General features: G+C 44.8%; 1 protein-coding gene across 1 annotated transcript in view; it reads left to right on the forward strand.

Annotated features, from left to right (window-relative positions):
* SND1 (staphylococcal nuclease and tudor domain containing 1) overlaps window positions 1-23,757 on the forward strand; it is a 445,599-nt gene that overhangs the window by 56,913 nt on the left and 364,929 nt on the right. The window contains exon 10 of the mRNA XM_066262225.1: window positions 3,030-3,143. Coding sequence (XP_066118322.1) covers window positions 3,030-3,143 — 114 coding nt within the window. The remainder of the gene's footprint in view (window positions 1-3,029; window positions 3,144-23,757) is intronic.

A 23,757-nucleotide genomic window follows, 5' to 3' on the forward strand; every position in this document is an offset into this window, starting at 1 on the left:
GAGCTGCTTGTTCTCTGGACAGTAATGACACAATTTAGAGAGGAATGAAAAGTCATAAATCCCCCTTAAATACACACACACGGGCACACACACATGCACTCACCACATACTCACCACACACCCCTTCACCAGAAGCCAAACCTCATTTAGCTGGCGGCATCAGCGTGCAGGTCTTGAAGAGGAGGTTTCTAATCAGGGAGATGCCGAGCAGAGAGTCTGCTGCTGAGGCCTGAAATTTACAGCTCCAAGAATCCATTCGCTGCTGCCACTGCTACTGCTAACGATTACAGGGGGTGACGAACACCAGTAACTTGTCACAGGGGTATGCTTAGATCTTCACGTTGTATAATCAGGGAGTGAAGGTGTGAACAGTATGGTACTTGCCCTAGTTTTATTTCTCTCAGAGCATGACTAGTAAGTGGAGACTTCTCATGTCTAGAGACTTCTCATATCTTGATTATAGAAATTTCTCAATGTTTTTGGCTATTGGCAATTTAATAAGAGTTAGTTTTGGTGTGAGAGCAATGCGTAGCTCTGTTTATCATTGAAATTTAGGAAATGTGTGTTCATCCGAGATGCCTGACAGTTGCCCTGTTGTCCTTTGGGCAGTGGCCCTGTACTTTGAGGGAGGAACAGTATTGATTTGCTTTACTTAGCTGTTTTGCTTGGCACAGCTTTCTTGGTTTAAAGGTAGGAGAGCAGCATAACATGTATCATGGATACCTCGTCCTTAGAATGTTCTGTCATCCATTTTATAATTTGTTTTCTCTCACCCAAGTGAGGGATTTTAAAGGGTAGGGAAATCATCTTTTACTGTTTTGGTCAGTTCTCAAGGTTACCGCTGGAGTCTTTTTAGGGAATGAGAGGAGGTTTTCATTATGATGGGCATTTTTACTTGGCATTAATGGCTAGTGGTAGTGGAAATAATATGCACTTTTTTCATTCAGTTACTGAATCTGTATTTTTGGTTATATCTGTGGATTGTTTTTAAGTTCCACACTCATGGGCATGTTCTTGTGATTTGCTGGCATGAGGAGCTCTTTGATTTGGAGGGTCCTATGCCCCTTGGTGTACTACTAGACCTCCATAATCAGCCCTGACCTTGACTTGGTCCTGGTATGGCCAAAGACCATGATTACCCTTGGACTTTACCAGCTTTTTCTGGCCAGGTGACTTTTGGGTTCCGGTGGTTTGATTTTTAGTGATTCTCAGACCTGTCATGAAGGTTCCAGCAGGCTGGCTGTGGTAGTGGAGACTGGCTTTGTGCTGCTTTCAGGGCTACAGGTTATAGTGGGAAATTAGGGAGGGGCTGGAGGAGGATGGAGGGGGTCAAAGTATGGTAACAGAAGGAAACTAGACTTGGGGTGGTGAGCACACATTGAATATATACAGATGTCAAGCTATAATGTTGTACACCTGAAATTTATACATTGTTATTAACCAGTGTTACCCCAATAATGTAACTAAAAACTATGTATCGCCCCTTCCTGCCCAGTCTACTCAGCTGTTTCTCAGTCCTCTGTTACTTTCCCCATCAGTGGCTGTGTTTTCTGTACCCGCCTCTGTTACTCACAGTGGTAAAACCCAGGGATGGCCCCGTCCGCCAGCCCCAGCCAGCCATCTGTGGGTTATAGCTCAATTCCAGCGACCGTCTTTCCTATTTCATCCATTCTGTTTGATGGCACTTCCTCCTGCTGTTTCCTGTAGGCATACTTTGTTGCTTGTTTTGCTTTTTGCTGTTTCTTCCAATTGTCCCTTAAATCACTCCTTTTGGTGTGCGGTTAGTTGGTTCTTTTGAAAGAGGTAGAGGACAGCCATTGGAGGAGTCTGCAAGTACATGGGGTATATTCATTGTCAAAGACCTCAAGCTTTCCAGGGAATAGTGAGCCAGGGCTCTTTTATCCACAGCGAAGGGGAGCGGGGAGCCTTGCTCCTTTTGTTTCACTGGGGTGTCTGCTCTCACGTGGCAGCTGGCCCTGTAGTTTGTTCTGGTTCTCTGTTGGACCTTGATGGGGTCTGATTGAAGCCTGGAAGAGGTGGTTTTGATTTTATAGATGAAGTAGATTGTGACACTGTTTTGTAATCAATAGCTATCTTGTAGCAAAGTGTTGCTTGCAAAAAAAAAGAACAGCCTTGTAACAACAGGCTGTGAGTATAATTGGGTGAATTATAGACTGCTGGCTGAATTGTGGGTTTTAGCTGTAACTCTGATACGGTCCTCGCCTGGTTTCAATTGAATCTTATTCTCTGCACATTAGTGGAGTGTCCTGATAACCTCTACAGAGAAGTGGCTGTGCTTTTGCCCTTTGAATAGTTGTCCCTGTAAGTTACCTCAGACTGGAAGTTAATCACGTTCAGCCGAGCGTGGGGTCCAGCGGCCCTGATTTGGTGTTCCAAAACAAAGATGCCCCTAGTAATGTTCTGAAAAGGTGGCTTTCAGAGTAGCTGAAGTCCTGTCTTAGCAAGTGAATGTTTCTGCCTGTGAGATTGACATCTTTTCCACGCTGAGATGACAACTCTTTTTGCCCTTCACTTGCTTTTGATTTTCCTGTTCTCTCTCGGGCATCCGACTTTGCTTTCTCATCTGCTGCTGGTCCCTTCTTCTAACCCAGCTCCTGCCTCTTTTCCTAGGTTCATGTTGAGATAGAGATTGATTTTAGTTTAGAGCCTGTGTCTAGGAAAATCTTCAATAACCATGTAGAGACTAGATTTCCAGCTCGTAAGCTTTGTTAACTACATTTCTTGGTCAGGGCCAAAGATAAAAGGTTGACCATCTTTACGAATGATATAGACTCTGCTCGATCGTTGAGAAATTATAATCAAGTCTTTGGGGACTGGCAGTTGTAGCATAGTTTTTTACAACATTGTTGCCTCAAAAAGGATGGTAATAGATCTATGCCAGTGGCTAGTGGTCTCACTTTTCTCCCCGTGTCTGGGGGTGGAGGGGGAAGGGCTTTGTTTTCTAGCATGTGTGCTGTGATACGGGGCCACTGAAGCAGGTTTAAGCATTTTTGCCTTCTTTCCCACAGGTGATGCAGGTGCTGAATGCTGATGCCATAGTTGTGAAGCTGAACTCTGGTGACTACAAGACTATCCACCTGTCCAGCATCCGGCCACCGAGGCTGGAGGGGGAGAACATGCAGGTGAGAATAGGGGAGCAGTGGAGCCGGTCTCCCACAGCCCATGGAAGGACGCAGAGAATTAGTTAAAGGTGGTACCTGTGTCTGAGAATGCTAAAGGACGAGGATTAAATCTCCAAAGTATTTCCTGCTATTTGATGCCCAGCTGTTACTGGGCAGGCCTCAGTTTCTCCTGAACCACACTCATTGCTCCATTCCATTGTGCAATTCCACGGGCCGTGCTGGCATGCCCCCTGTGAAGGCTTTCCAGGAGTTAAGGTTGGGATATGGGAGGTGGTGGACGAGTTGTAGGAGAGAACTCTTGTTTCCCTGAGAATGAGGAGTGGAGAAGGTCTGCATCTCATGTGCATGGTAGTAAGGCCTGACTCTCCTGGTTATTTTGCTTTGATAGGTTCATGTGTTTTTGCTCTTGGAAGAAATTTGTCTTGCTATATATGTATTCTCTGGGGTCAGCTACTCTTCTGCAAGTGTACCTATAGTATAATTACTAGTCACACCGTTTTGTGCTCTTTGGTAGCTCCTCTGGAAGCGTAGGTGCTTGCCTGGACTGTGTGTCTGATTGGGAGTAACAGTTGTGAGAACTCACACTTAGGATGAAAACTAAGACTTGGTAGTCTGCAGGCAATTTTGTCTTAAATTTTGAAGTCATTTTCTTTCCATTGTTATGAGTTATGAGAGGTGCGAGTAGGAATGAGGTTGGTCATTCTTTTGTTTCCTGCCTTGTTGTTACAGACACCTTTACAACTCCTGGTTTTGCCCTCTGATGACTAGTGTATGTGACTGTGTTGACTGGTCATAGAAGTGGGTGAGAGTCAGTGACATAGGGATGTGTCTGGACAGTTTTCATAAGCAGTGTGACTGAAGTTAGTGTTATTTATACTGCTCACAAAAATTAGAGTATCTTTCAAAATGAATATGAAGCAATAAAAAAAGAAGCATTTGATTTTTTTTTTATTAAACAAGAATATCAGAAGAGCAAACGACAAGTCAAAGAAGGTTGTCTAGTTATGCAAATGAAATGCAAAACCAACTTTTATTTCATTGGTGAAAATGCACCATACAAAAAGGCTACAAGTACTGGAGTATCTGCACATTCCCTGATCCCCTAATTTTTGTGAGCAGTATACTTTTAAAATTCATCTACTAAAGACGTGAAATTTGCTATTCCGATGTTTTTCAGGTCTACATGACTTTTGGTACATTCACAAGTTGAGATTCATGCCCTGTTTGCATTTACATGAAGTTTACAGACAGCCCATAAGAGTAAAATAAAAATACTGTGATTGTCTTTCGAATCAGATTATGCCTAGGGAACACATACAGCATGCGTTCTCTGCCTGTCTGGCCAATCAGTTCACTCTCTCCCTTTTTTCCCCATGGAAGAGGCAGTTTATGCAGCAAACAGTACCATGGTCAGGTTGAGAATTTAAATGCACAAAAGCCTCAAAATTCCAAAATAAGTTTCTCTCAGTTACTGTAGCTTTGCCTTGTTGCACGGAGTAAATATACATCTCCAATTTTATTGTTGGGAGCCGTCCACAATTCTGCATCTGTGCCATGCAGTTGGAATTAAGGTTCCCACAGCAACCACAACTTTGAAGTTCTTGAGCGTTAATTTTTGTGCCTGCACCATCAGCCAGAAGTATTATGTTAATTTAGACTATGTAGCTGAATTTTAAATAGCTTTTGGGGGGTAGGGAAGGAGTGTTATAGCTTAGGTAGGATGGTGGCAGGTTTTCTGGAGTGAGAACTAAATTGTTGCTGAGGATTTTGAGTTTTCCCAGGATCCTTTGGAACTTCCCAGGGTGTAGTGGATGGCTTTTCTCTAGCCTAGTGGACGATGAGAAGTTGTTGGATTGTATGTTCTAGTTTAGGCAGGATCCTCTTTATAGAACTCCTTGTTCTTTACTCCAAAGTAGGTTATCTCTCTTTTTCTCTCTTTTTAACTTCACTCCTAAGAGTCTTACTCCATTTTAAGAAAGGTCTAAGTATGGCTTAGCTCTAAGTCTACAACATACGGCTTTAGATTGAAATGAGGCATGGTTTCCCTTATTCATGTATTATATTCCTTTAACAGGCGTCCCCAAACTACGACCCGCATGCAGCCCCCTGAGGCCATTTATCCGACCCCCACCACACTTCTGGAAGGGGCACCTCTTTCATTGGTGGTCAGTGAGAGGAGCACTGTATGTGGCGGCCCTCCAAAGGTCTGAGGGACAGTGAACTGGCCCCTGTGTAAAAAGTTTGGGGACCCCTGCTTTAGAAGATTTTAATGAGGGGTCACATAAATGAGTTAATGTCACTCACACACCTTGAGCACACGGGTGGAGGGCATGATGAAGAACCCAGTTGTGGTGGATGAGGGAGGTCTTCCCAGGAGTCACAGTATACATCTTGGGGGTTCACAGGTGAAGAGATGTTAGCAGACTGGAGAAAGGACACTGTAGCCCAACACTTCGAGAGCTGTATGATGTAAGCAATGACTGCAAGCTGTTTTTTTTTTTAAGTTGTCTAGTAGCTATGTTAAAAAATTAATTTTAATGCATTTTATTTACTGTATCTAAAACATTTCAACATTTAATGAGTATAAGAAATGAGATCTTTCACTTAATTTTCAAGTTTTTTCTAAGTCTTTGAAATCTGGTCTGTATTTTACACTTGCAATACATCTCAGCTTATTCTAGCATATTGTTAGGGCTCAACAGCCCCATGTGGATTGTGGCTACTGTAATGACAGTACAGGTTTAGAAATTCAAATGATAGGCTTGCCTTGGCTGAGTTGCTTAGTGGATAGAGCGTTGTCCTGGCATAGGGCTTGTAGGGGAAGCAACCAATGAGTGCACAACTAAAATGGAAATACTAAGTAGAACAAATAGATGCTTCTCTCTCTCCTTCCTTCCTTTCCCCCTTTTCTCTCCCTCCAAACCTCCCTCCCACTCTCTCTCAAGGCAGTGGAAAATATTTTTTAAAAAGTGCAGTGAGCCTGACCGGCTGGTGGTGCAGTGGATAGAGTGTCGGACTGGGATGTGAAGCCAGGTTTGAGACCCCGAGGTCGCCAGCTTGAGCGCGGGATCATCTGGTTTGGGCAAGGCTCACCAGCTTGAGCGCAAGGTCGCTGGCTCACTAAGTCTGCTGTAGCGCCCCCCCCCCCCCCCCCCGCGCCATCAAGGCACATATGAAAAATCAGTCAACGAACAACTAAGGTGCTGCAATGAAGAATTGATGCTTCTCATCTCTCTCCCTTCCTGTCTGTCCCTCTCTCTGACTCTGTCTCTGTCACAAAATAAATAAATAAAATAAAATGTTTCAATTATTTAAAAAAAAATAGACTCTATGTCACCTGAGAGATATGGATGAAAAAATTAAAAAAAAATGCAACGAATGGGTTCATCATCATTGGTAAACATTGACTGGGGGCCACATTGTACCAGACATGGTGCTGGGGATGCAGTCAGGGAGGAAACCAAACCCTCGTGGAATGTTTAGGTCCAGGAGGGGAAGTACACAAATAATGCCATTTATGTTAAGAAAAAAAAGTTTAGAATTTATGGGAATGCATAGTCTAGGAGGGCTTCTTTGAGGAAGGGTGATTTGGAGTTAGCTAAGTAAAAAGAGGGGAGAAGACACTTTCTGATTGATGAGCATTGGATGTGTTTGGAATAGGGAGTGGATGGCCATTGTGGACAGTGTGTCAGTGGTATGATCCTTGTGTGGTTCAGAATAGAGGCAGGGCCGCATCTTGCTTGTCCTGTGAACATCTGGATACCCGTGAGGTGGGAGAGAATACATGGGTATATAGTGAACTGCAAATAATTTAGCGTGACTGGAATAGTCAGTGTTAGAGAGTAGAGTCGTGGGCTTGGGAATTAGACAGGGGCCACATGTCACATGTGTGCCATGCTTTTTGTTTTGAAGAATTTGAAATGGGAATGGTGTATTTGGATTTGAGTATGCTTGTGTTGGTGACTTGCATTTACAAAACATGAGAGTAATTTGCATTTATAAAAGATAATATTAGATGAAAACTGATCTGCAGTGAGAAGTTCTAGTGTTACTTTTGGTAAGCCTCTATTGACGGCGACCTGGCCCTCAGCGCGAAGGGCGTGGTGAATGAGAACTTGTGGATATAGCACTAACAGTCTCTTATTGTACTGGAGCATTTAGTTCTTACCTTTCTACTTAAAGAATTTCACAGAACTCATAGTGGGTAGCAGGTTCAACTCTATTCGTATCTGAAAGGGAGTACATATAGATTTATAATACGCACGTAGGGATAAAAATCACCCGGAGACCCCAGTGTGGCTCTAATTGTGTCTGTTACAACTGGGCAAGCAGGCATCCATCTCTTTGAGTTCATTGGTTTCTAGTGTTCTTTACTGTATACCAGTGGTCTTTACTCTTCTTACACAGGGGAGACCAGTCAAGTACTCAAGACATAGAGGTTGGGGCCAGAGTTCTGTTAGCCCATATGGCACCTTTGTACAAATTAGAAAAAGTTTCCCCTTCCTCCAGGCAGCCTCCTGTCAGGACACATGGTTTGGCAAACAGAAGGGAGTCTGAATTGCAACTCCCATTCAGCCCCTGTCCCCTTGGCCAGGCGCCCTTGAGCAAGGCCCAGAGTGTACAAGAATATGTGGCTGTCCTAGTTAGAACAGGGCTGGTAGACTCGCTAATGAAAATGTCAAGGTGTGCTTAGAAATTGGGGGATGTAGTCCAGCAGCGGCAGAAACACCGTGGCCAAGGGTTATTTGGAGACTGTGGATGGATTGTGCAAGGCCTTGCACAAAACACTTGGGAGATTGCCTTCCATCTAATTTTTGGACATATTCTGGAAGTCAGTGACTTTAAAATGGAGAAAATGTTATCCTGACAGCGTATGGTACTGGGGCCCATTCTCCCCGAGTGGGAGAGGCACAGGTTAAGGGACTGGCGGAGTAGTAAAGGGGGCACGCCTGTGCGTGAGTGAGCCTCCTCAAAGGCAGGCAGATGGTGTGCACTGACTCCCGCTGCAGGCTGGGCCTCTGACGAGCTCCCAGATGACGACCCAATGGGGCTTGCCTTTCAAGAAAGGAAGGGGAGAGTTCTTTGAATGTTAATCTCCTCCAAATCTTAAAACCTCTAATATAATGTGTCATCAACTAATATAGATATGCCGAGACATCTATATGTTATGGGGATAACAGGGTAAGTTAGAATCTTCTTCTTCTTCTTCTTCTTTTTTTTTTGTACAGAGACTAGTTCATTTATCTTAAATTATACATAGAGGCAAGAAGGTTGTACCCATGGCTAATTATACCCCCCCCCCCCCCCACTTTGGTAACTTTCTAATCGCGCCAGAGGAAGGGCTCTGGACAAAACAGCCCCATCAAAGGAATTGTTTTCATCCTAGGCAGCTGCTTTCCAATAACACCCCGGAACTGCTGCAGATTTTGGTTAGAACTTGATATATTGCTTCAAAGAGTGACAGGGGACTTAAAAGCAGCGGTAATAGTTGCCTCTGAAAGATTACAACTGGGTGGCTGAAGCTGCTGATTCTGTTTCCGTTTCTGTGGCAGTGCTTTGGGATTATTCCGTGCGGATCCAGGGTTGACTCTGCAGGAATTAACTCCTTCAGGCTGAGAGCCCTTTTGGATGCTGATGTTAGGGGTTCCTGCAGTACAGTCTTCGCTTGGTACCTGCAGGATTGGTTCCAGGGCCCGCTGTGGGTACCGCAATTTGGGGATGCTTGCTTTCCTTATATAAAATGCTGTAGTATTTGCATATAACCTAAGCAGTTTCCCATGTACTTGAAATATTTCTAGATTACTTGTAATACCTAACCCAATGTAAATACTCTGTAAGTAGTTGTTGAGCTATATTGTTTAATGACAACAAAAGTCAGTGCATGCTCAATATAAATGTAACCATTGTAGGCCTGACCACTTAGTGCATGTCAAGGAAAACATAACATTTTTCTTTCCCCCAATATTTTTGATCTGCAGTTGGTTGAATCCATGGATAGGGAGGGCAGACTGTAGAGTTGGTTTTATCCAGTTGTTTGCCACAAAGAAACAAGTCTTGGAGGAAGCCTGTGGGTCTGAGCTACTGCCTGAAAGGAGATAACCCATTGTGCAACCTCAGGACTTCCTAGAGTGCGAGGGCTTTGATGTGTAACTGAAAAGCCCTGTGCTCTATTGCCCAGGGCTGCGGTGGGCTTTGTGTCCCACTTGCAGTGTTAATGACAATGAAATCCATCCCTCTGGCCTCCAGTGAAGGTGCTAACTCGTTCCCTCCTGAAGTCTGCTCACGCAGTGCTATTGTAGAGGGCAGAGATGAACGGAAATTTATCTTGAAAACAGGCACCTAATTTAACCTAACCCCAGATGTTAAGTGTAGAAAGTTTGCTTTCAGTTGTAGGGCCTTTTCCCTCAAACTCCTTTCCTTAGCTTCTCTCTCTCTCCCCCCTTCCCTTTCTACCCCCCACCCTGGACCCCACCCCTTCAGCTTGGGCCTCTGGGAAGTTTGGAAACCCGGAGGGGAAGCTTTGCCTCTCTCATCCCCTGGTCCTGTGCCTTCACCTTTTATTAATTTCCATCACCCTGTCTGTGAGCTCCCCCCTACCCCCTGTGAACTTATTTATTACATAAATGGTTTCACAGAAGGGCTTCTAATTATTTGGATCTTGGCACTAAAAGGCTCAGTTTTGCTAAAGCTGCAGTCTGCCTAATCTCCCAGTGCCCGTGCTGCCTTTTTTGGTGGGAAGGGGTGGAGTGTTTCCCAAGCCCGGGCCCCTGGGTCTTCTACACTGGCAGCTGATGGCAGATGAGCTGCAAGTAGGAGATTATGAGTGATGGCCTGGGATTCTTCAGGGCTTTTTGTCAGAGGCTGGGCAGTTTCAGGTGCTAATAACTCCATTGCTTACACAGGGCCTCAGGGCCCTTTTAGACACAATTAAAAGCGGTTCTCAACCTATTCCCTCCAGTTTAGATTTCTGAAAGCAAGATGACTGGTCCCTCTGGACCCTAAAGCAAATGATGCTGCCACTTAGAGGCACGCCCGCAGAAAGCTGTGGGGCTCAGTCCCTCAGTGAAGCGGGTGAGGCAGTAAACCCACGGGCTGTGATCTCGCACTTGTGACGGGAGTATAAGGCAAACAGCAAATTAGAGAGGGACTCCAGCTTGGCATTAAGGACCTCGGAGAGAAGCAAAAGCTCTTTGAAATGGATATAGCACGCACTGGATTCCAATGGGGAGTTTTAGGGACTGCAGCGGCATGATCAAAAGACAGAGAACACGCCTGAGCGCCGCAGAGGCGTTCTGTGTGGTTCGGTTTTGTTTGATCTGGGCGTTTTGAGAAGAACACTTGAAACCTTTGTTAGAGGACTGAAAAAAATTATTAGGAGACTATGGGCTGGGTCTTCACCCATCTTTGTAAGATTCCAGAATGTATATATATCCTATCATTTGTAAAAAGATTCATACCTAGGTGCAGCCTGCGTCTGGCTGGGGAGGTCACGTGGCAGGTGTGGGGCAGAATGGTGAGGGGAAAGACATTGGGTATTTGGGTAGATGGTGCTGAAAATGGACATCTCGTGGAGTCTACAGGTGAGTTAGGACTTGGAGAAGACAGCAAGAACCTATTCGATTTCCCTTTGATTTGCTTTCTTCTTCCTCTTACAAATTCTGTTTTCTTTTGTTTCCATTAGTTAATGCACGTCCTTTCCCGTGATCTCCTTGCCTGTTTCCTTCAAATAATTTTGTGGGACTTTAGCATCTTCTCTCGACTTTCAGGTGTCAGTCCTTCCCCGGACCATGTGCACTTACTTACTCTTGCAATCGCTTCTTTTTCTCTCTCCGTTCTTCATTTAATCATTGCCATCACACAGTTCTACATTTTTTTTTGTTTTTTGTTTTGTTTTTTAGTACAACCAGCATTTATTAAATGTATAGATACTACGTTAAGTATCTTGTGAACTTTTCTGACTTTCATTCTTTGTAATCCTTTTAGGTAAATCTGTCTCTTTATTCTCATTTAAGGAAGAGACCTTACCCACAGCTACAAAACTAAGTATAGGGGTGAAGAGTGAGAATGGGTGATTTTAAATTCATCTCTGCCTCCATTCTTAACTACTCCATGCTATCTAATAATTACTGTGGTATTTCATATCTAGATATTAAATCTTCTCTCTTAAATGTAAGCTGTTAACATTAATAAAAATTGTGTATTTCTTTTTTTTTAATTTTTTTTTAATTTTATTAATTTTTAGAGAGGAGAGAGAGTGAGAGAGAGAGAGAAGGGGGAGGGAGGAGCAGGAAGCATCAACTCCCACATGTGCCCCGACAAGGCAAGCCCAGGGTTTTGAACCGGTGACCTCAGCGTTCCAGGTCGACGCTTTATCCACTGCGCCACCACAGGTCAAGCAAAAAAAAACTGTGTATTTCTTTGATCACTTCCAAAATAACCCATTCTTTTTTTTTTTAATTACATTTTATTTATTAAGCAAGGGTGTGGGGGCAGAGTATAGTACATTGAGACACTCCCTTTAACTCTCACTCTGACCTATTGAGAAGGTCATATAAGCTCTCTGGGTCTCAGTTTCTACATCTGCAAAAACAAAAAGTTTGGACTAAAACATGGCTAGGGTCCATTTCAGATGTGATGTTTTATGGTTTTAAGTGACTTGAACAGACCAATGATAGCACAGAAATTAGTATTTCATAGGGATTTTAAGGGAACAGTGAACTTGGTCTCTGAACCCCCGATCAACATTCAGTTTCTACACATGTAATTGCTTAGGTCTTGAGTTCTCATGTATTTACACATTTTTTATGACTTCATACCTTAAAAGAAAATGAGGGTGGCTAAATTTCCACAGAACTCCAAATCAAGTGGAGAAAAAATTTCTTGAATAAGGAAGAGTTCTCTTAATGAGAATAGTCACTAAGTCAGGCTCAGATTTTAGACACTGTATTAAGTAACACAAGTCACAGGCAGAATGTGTCTCTGGTTTGGAGAACCACAAAATACAGTGAAGCAGCCCTGAGATACACACACACACACATGCTCACATGCACATACACACAGTTATAATTGAAGGAAGCATCTTCTTCAGTCCGTGCATTCTGATTTGGGGCCCAGAGTATGGCTCTTCTATCTACAAAGCACTAGTTCTCTTCTGTGACCAGTTTTGCCTCCCAGGGGACACTGGGTGATGTCTGGACGTATTTCTGATTGTCATGACAGGAGGTGCTACTGGCCTGTCTTTTTGGAGGGGGGAAGATGTTCCACCTTCTAAGAAAAGATCACCTGGTGTTCCATTTTAGTGTCTACACTTTGTATTCTCTGTTTCCCATCTCCTTCTCCTGCACAAACTGGCTTTTCCTTCACCATTCCACCATTTTGGCTGCCTCCTCCACATGGCCTCCCTGCCCTGCTACAACATGGGCTCTTCCTCTTTACAAGAAGGTGGTCACTCTCTCTCCAAAATAACCCATTCTTTTTTTTTTTTTTTTTTCATTTTTCTGAAGCTATCTTGACCGTATCCGCTAAGCACCGGTCCCACTTCCTGCCGAGGTCAGAGTCCGACATGTTTTCCACCTGGTGCTCCACCTCTCCTTACCGCAGGACCCGCGCGCCGACTCCAGGCCCAGTTCTACATTTTTAATTTATTTAACTCTTCCTGGTGCTGGTGTGTTCATATTCTTTTCTTGCCTTTTTTCAATCCCGTGAGCCGCAGTAATTCTCTGGCTTCCAGCATGACGGCACCATCATATTTACCATCCTGTGACCATTTACCATAGTTCTGTGCTCAGGTAACCCTCTTCCTTGTGCTGGTTCTCGAGGCCTCTTTAGGCCTGAGCTTTCCATACACGTAGTATTTCCCTTCTCTGTATCTGCCTGTACTGTTTGTTTATGTCTGGGCCTGCTTTCGGCTCTGAAGCCTGAACTCTGGGAGCCAAGTGGCATGCTTTTCTCAGCTTCATAGCCTTTTTCAGGATCTTGCAGACCGCTGTGAATACAGTAGGCATCTAATAAATGTTTAAGTCAAAATATCTGCCAAGGCTAAGGCCGATCCATTTTTTACTGTTGAGTGGGATTTTTACCACCTCCCACTTGAATGCTAATCTCCTTGACTGCTTCTGATGGCCATTCCACCATGAGCCAGGCTTTGCACTTTGCATTTTTCCTGTTCCTAATTGGATGCCTTGTTCTGATGGCCAGTTCGCACGTGGCTTAGTTTTCTGTAGACACTTCCCATTCTCCCCTCCTATTCTGTCGGGTTGTTGCCATTGGGTTAACTATAACTAGCCCTGCCTCTCTGGGTGGTGGATTTCCTCCTAATGGTATTTCACTAGCACAATGCAGACTGGGTCTGGTAGCACAGTCTACTAGAGGGGACAATTTCAGGATTGTAAGTGCTTTTGCAGATCGGTCCCCAATTGACATTCTTTTAACACCTCTACTCTTTTGTTCAGCCTTTCCTAAATATTCTTCTTTCATAGCAGTTCAGGTGTCTTGATTCATTGAAGTTTTTAGGTGCACGTTTTCCCTGAGGGCTGTATATATATATTTAGTTTTTTTACCGTTGTCGACCTTGTTGTTTGTCAGATTATTTCTTTGCTTGAAACTAATTTTAAAATCAATTAGAATGCTTTCCCTTCATCTTTCTCTCTTTATTTATGAGATACTGATTGCAGAGCTACCTACACTGTGTTGAGATAAATTACCCTTTTTTTGCATAGCATTTATATTCAAGGCAAGGCTAATGTAGTCGTCTAGTGCCTGGTGTTTCCGAGGGCCAGGGCTGTGGGTTTCATTTCTTGGTGGGCTAATTAGCTGTGTCCCGGGAAGATTTTGTTTAGTTCAAGATCCAAACATTTAAGTTTCTCATGTCTCATACCTAGCACTATGGATCTGGGAAATTATTTTTATTAGTAAGGTGTTGATCAGTTTAGAAAATAAATCTCTAATCTTGATGGTGTGTGTTGTAGTCACAGGGTAGACTTTAGACTGGATGATAGATTATAGATGAAACATCAGTTTATGTCACTGTTTTGGAAAAAGCTTTTCAGAACGGAAGCTAGAAGGGGAAGCTGAAGGACAGATGCTTGCTTTTTTTTCTAGCAAGTGACAGGCCTGTTGCATAGGCATATTTTTTATGTCACTTTTCATTTCAGACTTCTTTTGAAAACCTTCAGCCAGTTTATAGGCTGTTTGCATTTCCTAGGCCTTAATCTCACCATCTAGAATGTTATCAGTGTGTTTTCTGGCTGCAGGTGCCTTAGCCTGCTCCAGGGCTGTGTTGGTTGGTGGCCACTCTGGAGCAGGCATGCTGTTTCCTGGGAGGTTCTTTTCAGTTGAGCTGTGAAGGCATTCTGGAGGTTTTTGTTCCTTATCTTTTCATCTCTGCTGGGAGCCAGTTGCCACAGTCTCTTTCATCCTTGTTTCACTATATTGGGCCCGTTGTGAGGCTAAGAATGCGATATTGCTGTTAGGTGGACTTGTGCATCTTTGTGTGCTGACCGTGGTCCCCAGGGTTTGATTGCTTCTGCTGCCCTGCTGATTCTGGATAACCCACGTAATGGATGTCTGGTTTCTAGTTGCTTCCTTAAAATGCCTCTTTCACTCCCCCTTCCCTACTAAGTTTGATTTTCTGGGTCAAGTAGATTTTCTATATCTTCAAATCGGTTGCTAGCTTACTCCCCATCACACAATTGATATTCACATATTCATAGTATAATGTTTCATTCCATTGTCATTTGTGGGCTTTACTCGTTTATCGTCTGGGGATAGGGATGAGCAGAATAAGACACCTGGCTTTCCGAGTCTACCACTCTGCCACTCCTATGACAGTTCCCTCTTACTAGGGAGGCTGGGAGGCAGACTGGACTTCTTTGTGTGCCTGTTGCCTTTTGTCAGGTGGCCAGGAACAAGGAGAAGCCGCATTCTTGCTCATACGGAGCTGCCTTTAACATCCGCTTATCCAGCTGGAGCGGCTCATTTTAGAATCACGGTGTGCAGGAGCCGTAGGTGGATCGGAGGGCTGCTGGAGCGCTGTGTGCCACGTGCCCTTACCAGCCCACCTGCTCCCCAGGCCCTGGCAGGAGGCTGGTCCTACGGGGTGCTGCAGACTGTCCTGTCCACCCCTTCTCACTGGACCTCCTCACCTCTCACTGCAGCTGCTGGGAGCGAGCGCCCTGTGTTCTGAACAGGAGGATTGGCAGACAGCTCCATTTGTTGGTTTTGGCCATTGGGAAGGCCAGGATCATTAGGCTAGTTTCTACTTTGAGAGGAGGGAGACTTGACATCACTCAAAGCAGCTTATATTATCTGTTTGCTATTTCTTATGTAGGGGAAGAAGTTATCCTGCCCTTAGCTATTCCTTTCAGTGTGTATTAAACCAAAAGCTCAGCGTTTTCCTCGGGAAAACACGCAGGGTGCCACCCAGCCGTTTGAACCAAGGTCTGCCTCGTCTGCAAAGAGGGCTCTGTGGTGCCCGCCTCCTCGCTTTTCAGGCTTTCTGGCTCCACTCCTCCTTCTCGCATCCCCTCCCAACCCTGCTCTCAGAGGAGGGAATGGTCTTTCAGTCTAGACCGGTGGTAGTCAACCTGGTCCCTACCGCCTACTAGTGGGTTTTCCAGCTTTCGTGGTGGGCGGTAGCAGAGCAACCAAAGTATAAATAAAAAGATAGATTTAACCATAGTAAGTTGTTTTATAAAGATTTATTCTGCCAAACTTAGCAGAAATCCGACATAAAGTACTTGGTAAATAATTATTATTATATGCTTTAACTTGTTGTAACTTTGCTTTATAAATTTTATAAAGTAAAGTTACTTCCCTACTTTATAAATCACCATTACTATGGAACTGGTGGGCGGTTAGAAAATTTTACTACTGCCCTGGCCGGTTGGCTCAGCGGTAGAGTGTCAGCCTGGCGTGCGGGGGACCCAGGTTCGATTCCCGGCCAGGGCACATAGGAGAAGCGCCCATTTGCTTCTCCACCCCCCCCCCCCTTCCTCTCTGTCTCTCTCTTCCCCTCCCGCAGCCAAGGCTCCATTGGAGCAAGGATGGCCCGGGCGCTGGGGATGGCTCCTTGGCCTCTGCCCCAGGTGCTAGAGTGGCTCTGGTCGCGGCAGAGCAACGCCCCTGAGGGGCAGAGCATCACCCCCTGGTGGGCAGAGCATCGCCCCTGGTGGGCGTGCCGGATGGATCCCGGTCCGGCGCATGTGGGAGTCTGTCTGACTGTCTCTCCCCATTTCCAGCTTCAGAAAAATACAAAAAAAAAAAAAAAAGAAAGAAAATTTTACTACTAACAGAGATACAAAAGTGGGGCAGTAGGTATAAAAAGGTTGACTACCCTTGGTCTAGACAGTCCTGTTTGCAGACCAAGTTAGAGTGATTCTGGAGGTGCTTGGACTCAATAATATCAGGGTTCACGGAAACGTGTGCTTCTCAATCGAGGCACTGTTAAGCTGCTTCAGTGTGTAACACCATTTGAGCCCATTGATATTATTAGATACCGAGGAAATAAAGCAGGTAGAGACTAGTCACTGGGGCTCTGGGAGAGGATGTGTCTCCATCCTAAAAGATACAGATTAGTCCCAGGGAACCTGAGGTGGTTGATGGAATCTGAAAAATAGAAAATTTAGTGTAATAAAACCCTACAGCCTCTCATTGCTCACCCTCGGCACCCAGCGAGAAATGAATTCCAAGGGCAGAAACTGGTAGTGTTTAAAAGTATCTTTCTTTTGTCTGTGTAGGAGTATAATCGAATGTGCTCAATGGGACCGTGCTCGCTTCTTGCTTCTGTGCCTGGCTGGCCCTGGTGGCTTTGGAGATGGGTGGCCTGAATCTGGTTCTTTCCCCCCAAGCTCATTATCTTCCTTACCGTAGGGCTCTCAGAAGTTTTAATACAAGCTGGTGCCTGTTCCTTTGTTTACTTTTGTGTTTTGACTTGGAAATATTCCTGGAAGTTTCTGAAGGTTAATAGTATAGATTTCTGCTCTTGTTTCTTTAGTTTTCATAGTTTTCATTTGAATTTCTGTTAGTACCTCCCCCTAAACCCACAGTGGTTTCTCCCATTCTCCCTTATTGTCCTCCCTGACGGGATGCAGAGAAGGAGTTTATAAATTTTATGTGGTGAGGTCGCTGCTGCTCACCCAGTTTGGTCATTCTCTCATTACTACAGACCTTGCAGAGGGACCTGTGGCTGTCCTCTCTGTCCCCTTCATCTTGAGTGTTGCTTTTAAATGCTCTGTGTTATACTTTGAGTGCTGCATGAGCCTGCATATGACTGGTGAGCATCGCTGGAGTTCACTGTTGCCCTCAGGCCGTCCAGCTTCAGCTTTCGGTTCAGCTGTGAGTGGCATCTTTCACCCGAATTCACTACGTACAACATTGACAACCAGACTTGATTACTCTAGTTTTCTTGGATATCCACATTAAACTGCTTATTAAATGCCATTTTCTCTTCTAGAAAACTACATTTGCATAATTCAAGCCAAGTCAGTATTGTTCTGCTCCCAGTATTTAAATAATTGATGTCTTAATTGGCCAGACCTCTGAATCTATAACTGATAGTTGCTGATTTGAAAAGGCACCTCTGAACACAGTAGAGTCCTTGTCTTTAATGAGTGTTGGAGCCTGTGCATTGTGCTTGCAGAGGGAGTGGGGGCCAGGGTTTTCTTCTTTCTGCCTTGTTTGGGTTCAAGAAAAAGTTCTTCATGACACTTGTTAAGAGTACAGTAGTCTCGATTCAGGACCATTGTAAGAGGTTTATGACCACTGCAGTGGGGTTTTGCAGTGGGGAGGAAAGATTGAATTCAACTCCAAATGCAATAAGAAAAAGTGGGAATTTATAATCAAGGAGTGGTTAGGGGTTGGGGATGGTAGAGGATGGGGAAGCCAGTATGATATCCAGGATGATGAGATGTTGAGTGTAGGAGGATTTGGGCTCAGCTCACATCACAGGATTCTTGCTCAGACTGGATAAGTGCAGAGATGAACGTGGCACCCAAAGATCAGGAGCTGGTTGAAGAGAGAGTTCAGAGGAGCCTGAGTCAAGTTTGGTCAAGGAGAGAGTCTTTGTCATTTGTGAGGCTGGGCTTTAATCTCGGTGTCTCTTAATTAGTTGTAGAAGGTTTCAAAACTCCAATTCTTTACAGACTGTAAGATTCACTTCTGTGGTACCTGTGGGACAATTGCAGCTTCAGGATACTTTTTTCAGTTTCTTTCTTGTTCCCTCTTTCATTGATATCTTAACACCTTTCCCTCTTTTGTCTCTTTTTCTAGCATGGTCCTTATTATTACTGTCTTTGCTGGTGGTCAGGATGAGTTGGGAGTGAGTAGTAAGAAGATAGGTTTATTTTTCTTTTTCTCTCTTTACTTGGAGTCTACATTGACGCTGATTGTCTCTTCTGTCCAGTTGTAACCTACCGCAGTGGCTAATTCAGAGTTGTAAAGCCCTTGGTGATAGTAGAGGTAACAGCTTAATATAGCAGGAACCTTGAGGACATAAAGTCCAAGGGAAGCATCTTTTGACTTCCCCATCCTTATCCTTGTGTGCCTTACAGCACTGTGGTGATGCTGAAGTGACCTGGAGTCACTTGGGATGCTTGGAAGTAGGAATGCTACTTGACCTTGGGGCCTCTCCCTTCTACTCTGTCCTTTTCTCTGCTAGGAAAATGCAGTTCATACAGTTCTGTGGTTTTCCCTGATGGGAAGTTCTACAAGGACAAATCATTTGATTGTTAACTTAGATTCACTGCAAACATGGCTGCCAACATTATTGCTTCTCATTTACTACAAATGACCTCCAGCCTTCTGGTTTGCACAGAAGACTTTGCTCTGAGGACAAAAATTAAGTGGCTGTCTGTGGATGCCGTATCTTTTTGTTCGAACAGTGGACCCACAGTGTATATCGGGTCCACCACTGCCTTTCTCTTCATGGTTTTCCTTCTTCCTGCCTCCCTCTGATCCCTAGCTCAAAGAGAAGGTCTGTGCCATGTTGGTCTCACAGTGAAAACCAGGTGGGAGCTCTTCCCCTAGAGAAGAGCTAGATCAGGTTTTTTTTACCATACAGCTTAAAAGTTACTTGTGGTAGAATTTCCTCTTAGAGCCTGGACTGTTCATTGCTCACAACTGCAAGGTGTTTCTTTAACGCTGTAGCTTGAGAACTACTATTCTAGCTCATTGCTCCTGGCAGGGGAAAGTGGGGCTTTCCTATGCCTGGATGGCTAGGATTTCGGTCTTTGACAATACTCTTTCTTTCAGCCAGACACACACGGTAGGTAATGTCTCTGCTGTTTCCTATAAGAGCTTTTCCTCCCCTCCAGGTCTCAGAACCAACTGCTAACCAGACATATCCCTTCTTAGCTTAAAACATCTCCTAAGGACTCCACTGAAAGGAGATACAAGAGTTCTGCCTGAAGAAATTTCTCTGCTTTGGAGAACAAGGTCTCTAATAGAACAGTGGAATTTCTTGGGTTTATAAAATTCTATTTGAGCCAGTGTTTAGTTTAGGTGGGGCCTGTGAACAGTTTCAGGATGAATTTCACTTTATAGTAAAAACTGCAAAGGGCCCTGGCCAGGTAGCTCAGTTGGTTAGAGCATTGTCCTGGTATACCAAGGTTGTAGGTTCGATCCCCTGCCAAAGCACATATAAGAATCAGCCAGTGAATGCATAAATAAATGGAACAACAAATCCTTGTTTCTTTTTCTTTTTTCTTCCTTCCCTTCTTTGTCTCAAATCAATCAATAAAAACATTTTTTTTTCTTTGCATTTTTCTGAAGCTAGAAACGGGGAGGCAGTCAGACAGACTCCCGCATGCGCCCAACTGGGATCCACCTGGCATGCCCACCAGGGGGCGATGCTCTGCCCATCTGGGGCTCTGCTCTGTTGCAACCAGAACCATTCTAGTGCCTGAGGCAGAGGCCATAGAGCCATCCTCAGCGCCCGGGCCAACTTTGCTCCAGTGGAGCCTTGGCTGCGGGAGGGGAAGAGAGAGACAGAGAGGAAGGAGACGGGGAGGGGTGGAGAAGTAGATGGGCACTTCTCCTGTGTACCCTGGCCGGGAATTGAACCCGGGACTCCTGCACGCCAGGCTGACGCTCTACCACTGAGCCAACTGGCCAGGGCCAATAAAAACATTTTTTAAAGTGAAAAGGTTTATAAAGTGTTTGTTGCCTTCTTAGATCTGGGTTTGCACGTGTGTGTCATTATAGTTACTTACCTTGGTAAGTTGGGGAAAAGGTGTGGGGTGCAGAATGTGTGAGCCAAGCAGCCCTCGGAGAGTTGGAAAATATAGGAGCCTTACATGCAGGGGAGCCAGGAGCCTGCTCACAGTTTGGGAGGCAGCACAGCAAAAATCCTAAAGCAACTCCTGGATCGTGACAGGCACACGAAAGTACACTGTAGGTTTAATGTGGGGTGACAACACTGTGTAAGCTTGTCTGTTTTCTAAGGCCTTATAGCAGGAGTCCCCAAACTTTTTACACAGGGAGCCAGTTCACTTCCCTCAGCCCATTGGAAGGCCGGACTATAAAAAAAATTATGGCCTGACCTGTGGTGGCGCAGTGGATAAAGCGTCAACCTGGAATGCTGAGGTTGCCGGTTCAAAACCTTGGCCTTGCCCGGTCAAGGCACATATGGGAGTTGAAGCTTCTTGCTCCTCTCCCCCTTCTCTCTATCTCTCTCCCCCCCCCAAAAAAACCCCCCAAAAATAAAAACTATGAACAAATCCCTATGTCCCTATGCACACTGCACATATCTTATTTTAAAGTAGTAAAACAAAACGGGAACAAATACAATATTTAAAATAAAGAACAAGTAAATTTAAATCAACAAACTGACCAGTATTTCAGTGGGAACTATGCTCCTCTCACTGACCACCAATGAAAGAGGTTCCCCTTCTGGAAGTGCGGTGGGGGCTGGATAAATGGCCTCAAGGGGCCGCATGCAGCCCGCAGGCCATAGTTTGGGGACCCCTGCCTTATAGAAAGTCTTCTGCTCAGGTCAGCTTCTCTTGAGGGCTCAGCATTGAGAAATGTAGTCTGTCTGACTGCTTAACTGATTTATACAAATACACAAAGAGGTTTAAAAGTCAGTTGTGGATTTATTAATTTTATGAGGTGAGTCCAGCTGCCAAATAGATCAGAATGTTCTGAGGGGCAAGGCGTTCTCTTTCTTATGGTGGAAGTTGGCATTTGTTTATGAAATCGGAGTAAGGGAAGTTGCTGGAGACTGGGGGGGGGAGGGCTGAGTGCCCTGGGGTGCCTGTGTGGCCCAGGCTGGTGAGGTCCTGGGCATGTGCCTACCCACACCCTCCCACAGTTACTAGGTGAAGAAACGGAGGCACGTGCTCAGGGCTCCTCTGCTCTGGGAGGAACCACGATCGTAGCTGAGATCTGTTTGACTCGTCTCTCGATGTGCCACATGGACTGTCACATTAACTGAGCAGATTGTTGGCTCTCTCTCACACCCTGCTGGTTGGACTTCTCCAAGCTCCTGTTCTTCAGGATTTCTAGCTGCGACTAGAAGCTGCCACTGGTTGTCTTCATTATGGTAACACAAGCTTGCTTCTTTCAGTGTATTTTTACAAATTAAAATACTTCCTGCACCATTTTGGAAGTACCACAATTTATATCAAGAGGGATTTTAAATTCTGTTACTAGTGATTGCTTAACATCAGAATAGTAGGTGACCTGTTTATCCTAACTAGTCTTGTCTCCTGTATCAAGCTTTTCCGGGAATAACCAGGGTTGGTTTGGAAGAATCAGACCAGCCCTGTGAATACACAGTATTTTCCATCCCTTTCTTTTTAAAATTTTTATTTAATTATAGTTGGCATACAATATTATATTAGGTTCAGGTGTACGAAATTCTCTCTTTTTAATAAAGAGCCTCAGTACTAGTCATTTTTGTGCAGGTCTCCAAGCCTCATGAGCATCTGCACGGAGCACTTCATTATCACTTTAATTTTCATTCATTTTCATACATTAGCTCCATTAGATAGATGGCTTAGACTTCTGGTTTCATGTTTACCTGCAGTATCTACCCTAGATGTTTTTTCCCTTATTAAAAATGAAACATTCTGGCCCTGGCTGGTTGGCTCAGCGGTAGAGCGTCGGCCTAGCGTGCGGAGGACCCGGGTTCGATTCCCGGCCAGGGCACACAGGAGAAGCGTCCATTTGCTTCTCCACCCCTCCGCCACGCCTTCCTCTCTGTCTCTCTCTTCCCCTCCCGCAGCCAAGGCTCCATTGGAGCAAAGATGGCCCTGGCGCTGGGGATGGCTCTGTGGCCTCTGCCTCAGGCGCTAGAGTGGCTCTGGTCGCAACATGGCGACGCCCAGGATGGGCAGAGCATCGCCCCCTGGTGGGCAGAGCCCCGCCCCATGGTGGGCGTGCCGGGTGGATCCCGGTCGGGCGCATGCGGGAGTCTGTCTGACTGTCTCTCCCTGTTTCCAGCTTCAGAAAAATGCAAAAAAATAAAAATAAAAATAAAAATGAAACATTCATTGTATAAATTTTGGAAAACTTAAGAAAATATAAATTACTTAAACCCCACCGTCCGGAGGCAGCGTCACTGCCGTTAGCATTCCATGGCTGTAACCTGCTTCTCTGTGCTCACGTTTTGTAACTGAGCATTTCCCTTGGCCTTTAAATAATTTTATAAAACGTGATTTTTAACGGCTGTGCAGTTATTAAGAATGTGGACGTACCGTCCTTTATTTAACAAGTTTCCACCAATTTTTGTATGTATAAATTATTTCCTATTTTTACAATCGTTAGACCTTCATTTTCAAAAGAGCAAATTTGCCCAGAAGTAGGAAGTATGGCAAGTTCACTTGGGGTGGAGGAGGCAGCCCGGGGGCCATGGCGCAGAAGTAGTCAGGAGTGCTCAGGGCAGACTCGAGTTCCCAGAGGGGCTGGTATTTCCACTGCTGGCCGGCTCTCTCTAATCCCCTAATTCCTTATCTGTTTGTGTTATTTAGAAGCAGGCTGTGGTCCAGGCTCTTTGTGTTTTGTTGCCAGGATGGCTTCCTCCCCCATCAACTGAACTTGCTGCTTCTGAAATAAAGGGTAGGGGAGATGGTAAATCTTCTCCCTCCTGGGGGCCACTGCTCTTTTCTGTTGCCCTGGCTGGGATGTGGTGAGACACTTTAATGGGAACACAAAGGCTGCTGTGGCAGCTTTGTGAGTGTAGCCGGCAGAATTTATTTGTTTCGTACCATGTGCTGCTCTGTCAGTGACTTCCACAGTGCCACGCACTTGTATTTGCACAGTTAGATCGCATCTTATTTTGATGAGAACAATCACCCCCAAGAAAATGTATGTAAAGCAGTTATATAGCTAAAATTCAACAGCATTGGTGACCAGTAGATATAAGAATCACTGTTGCTAATTTAAAGGAATGTACCATGCCCCTATCCTGAAGGTTGGCAGGAAATGAGACAAATGCAGGTTCTCCACAGCTGTTCTGTCTCTCTGTATGTGTTACCCTAGCATAGTCTTGTTTGATGTCAAGAAGTGGTGTGGTATTTATAGGGAGTTAAGGCTCAAGTCCCTGAGGGCTCTCTAACCTACAGTCAGCATCACACGGATACACATTCAAACCAGAGGTGGCCACTTGTAAATGCAG

Source organism: Saccopteryx bilineata, chromosome 2 (genome assembly GCF_036850765.1).
Source record: "Saccopteryx bilineata isolate mSacBil1 chromosome 2, mSacBil1_pri_phased_curated, whole genome shotgun sequence".
NCBI classification, from domain to species: Eukaryota; Metazoa; Chordata; class Mammalia; order Chiroptera; family Emballonuridae; genus Saccopteryx; species Saccopteryx bilineata.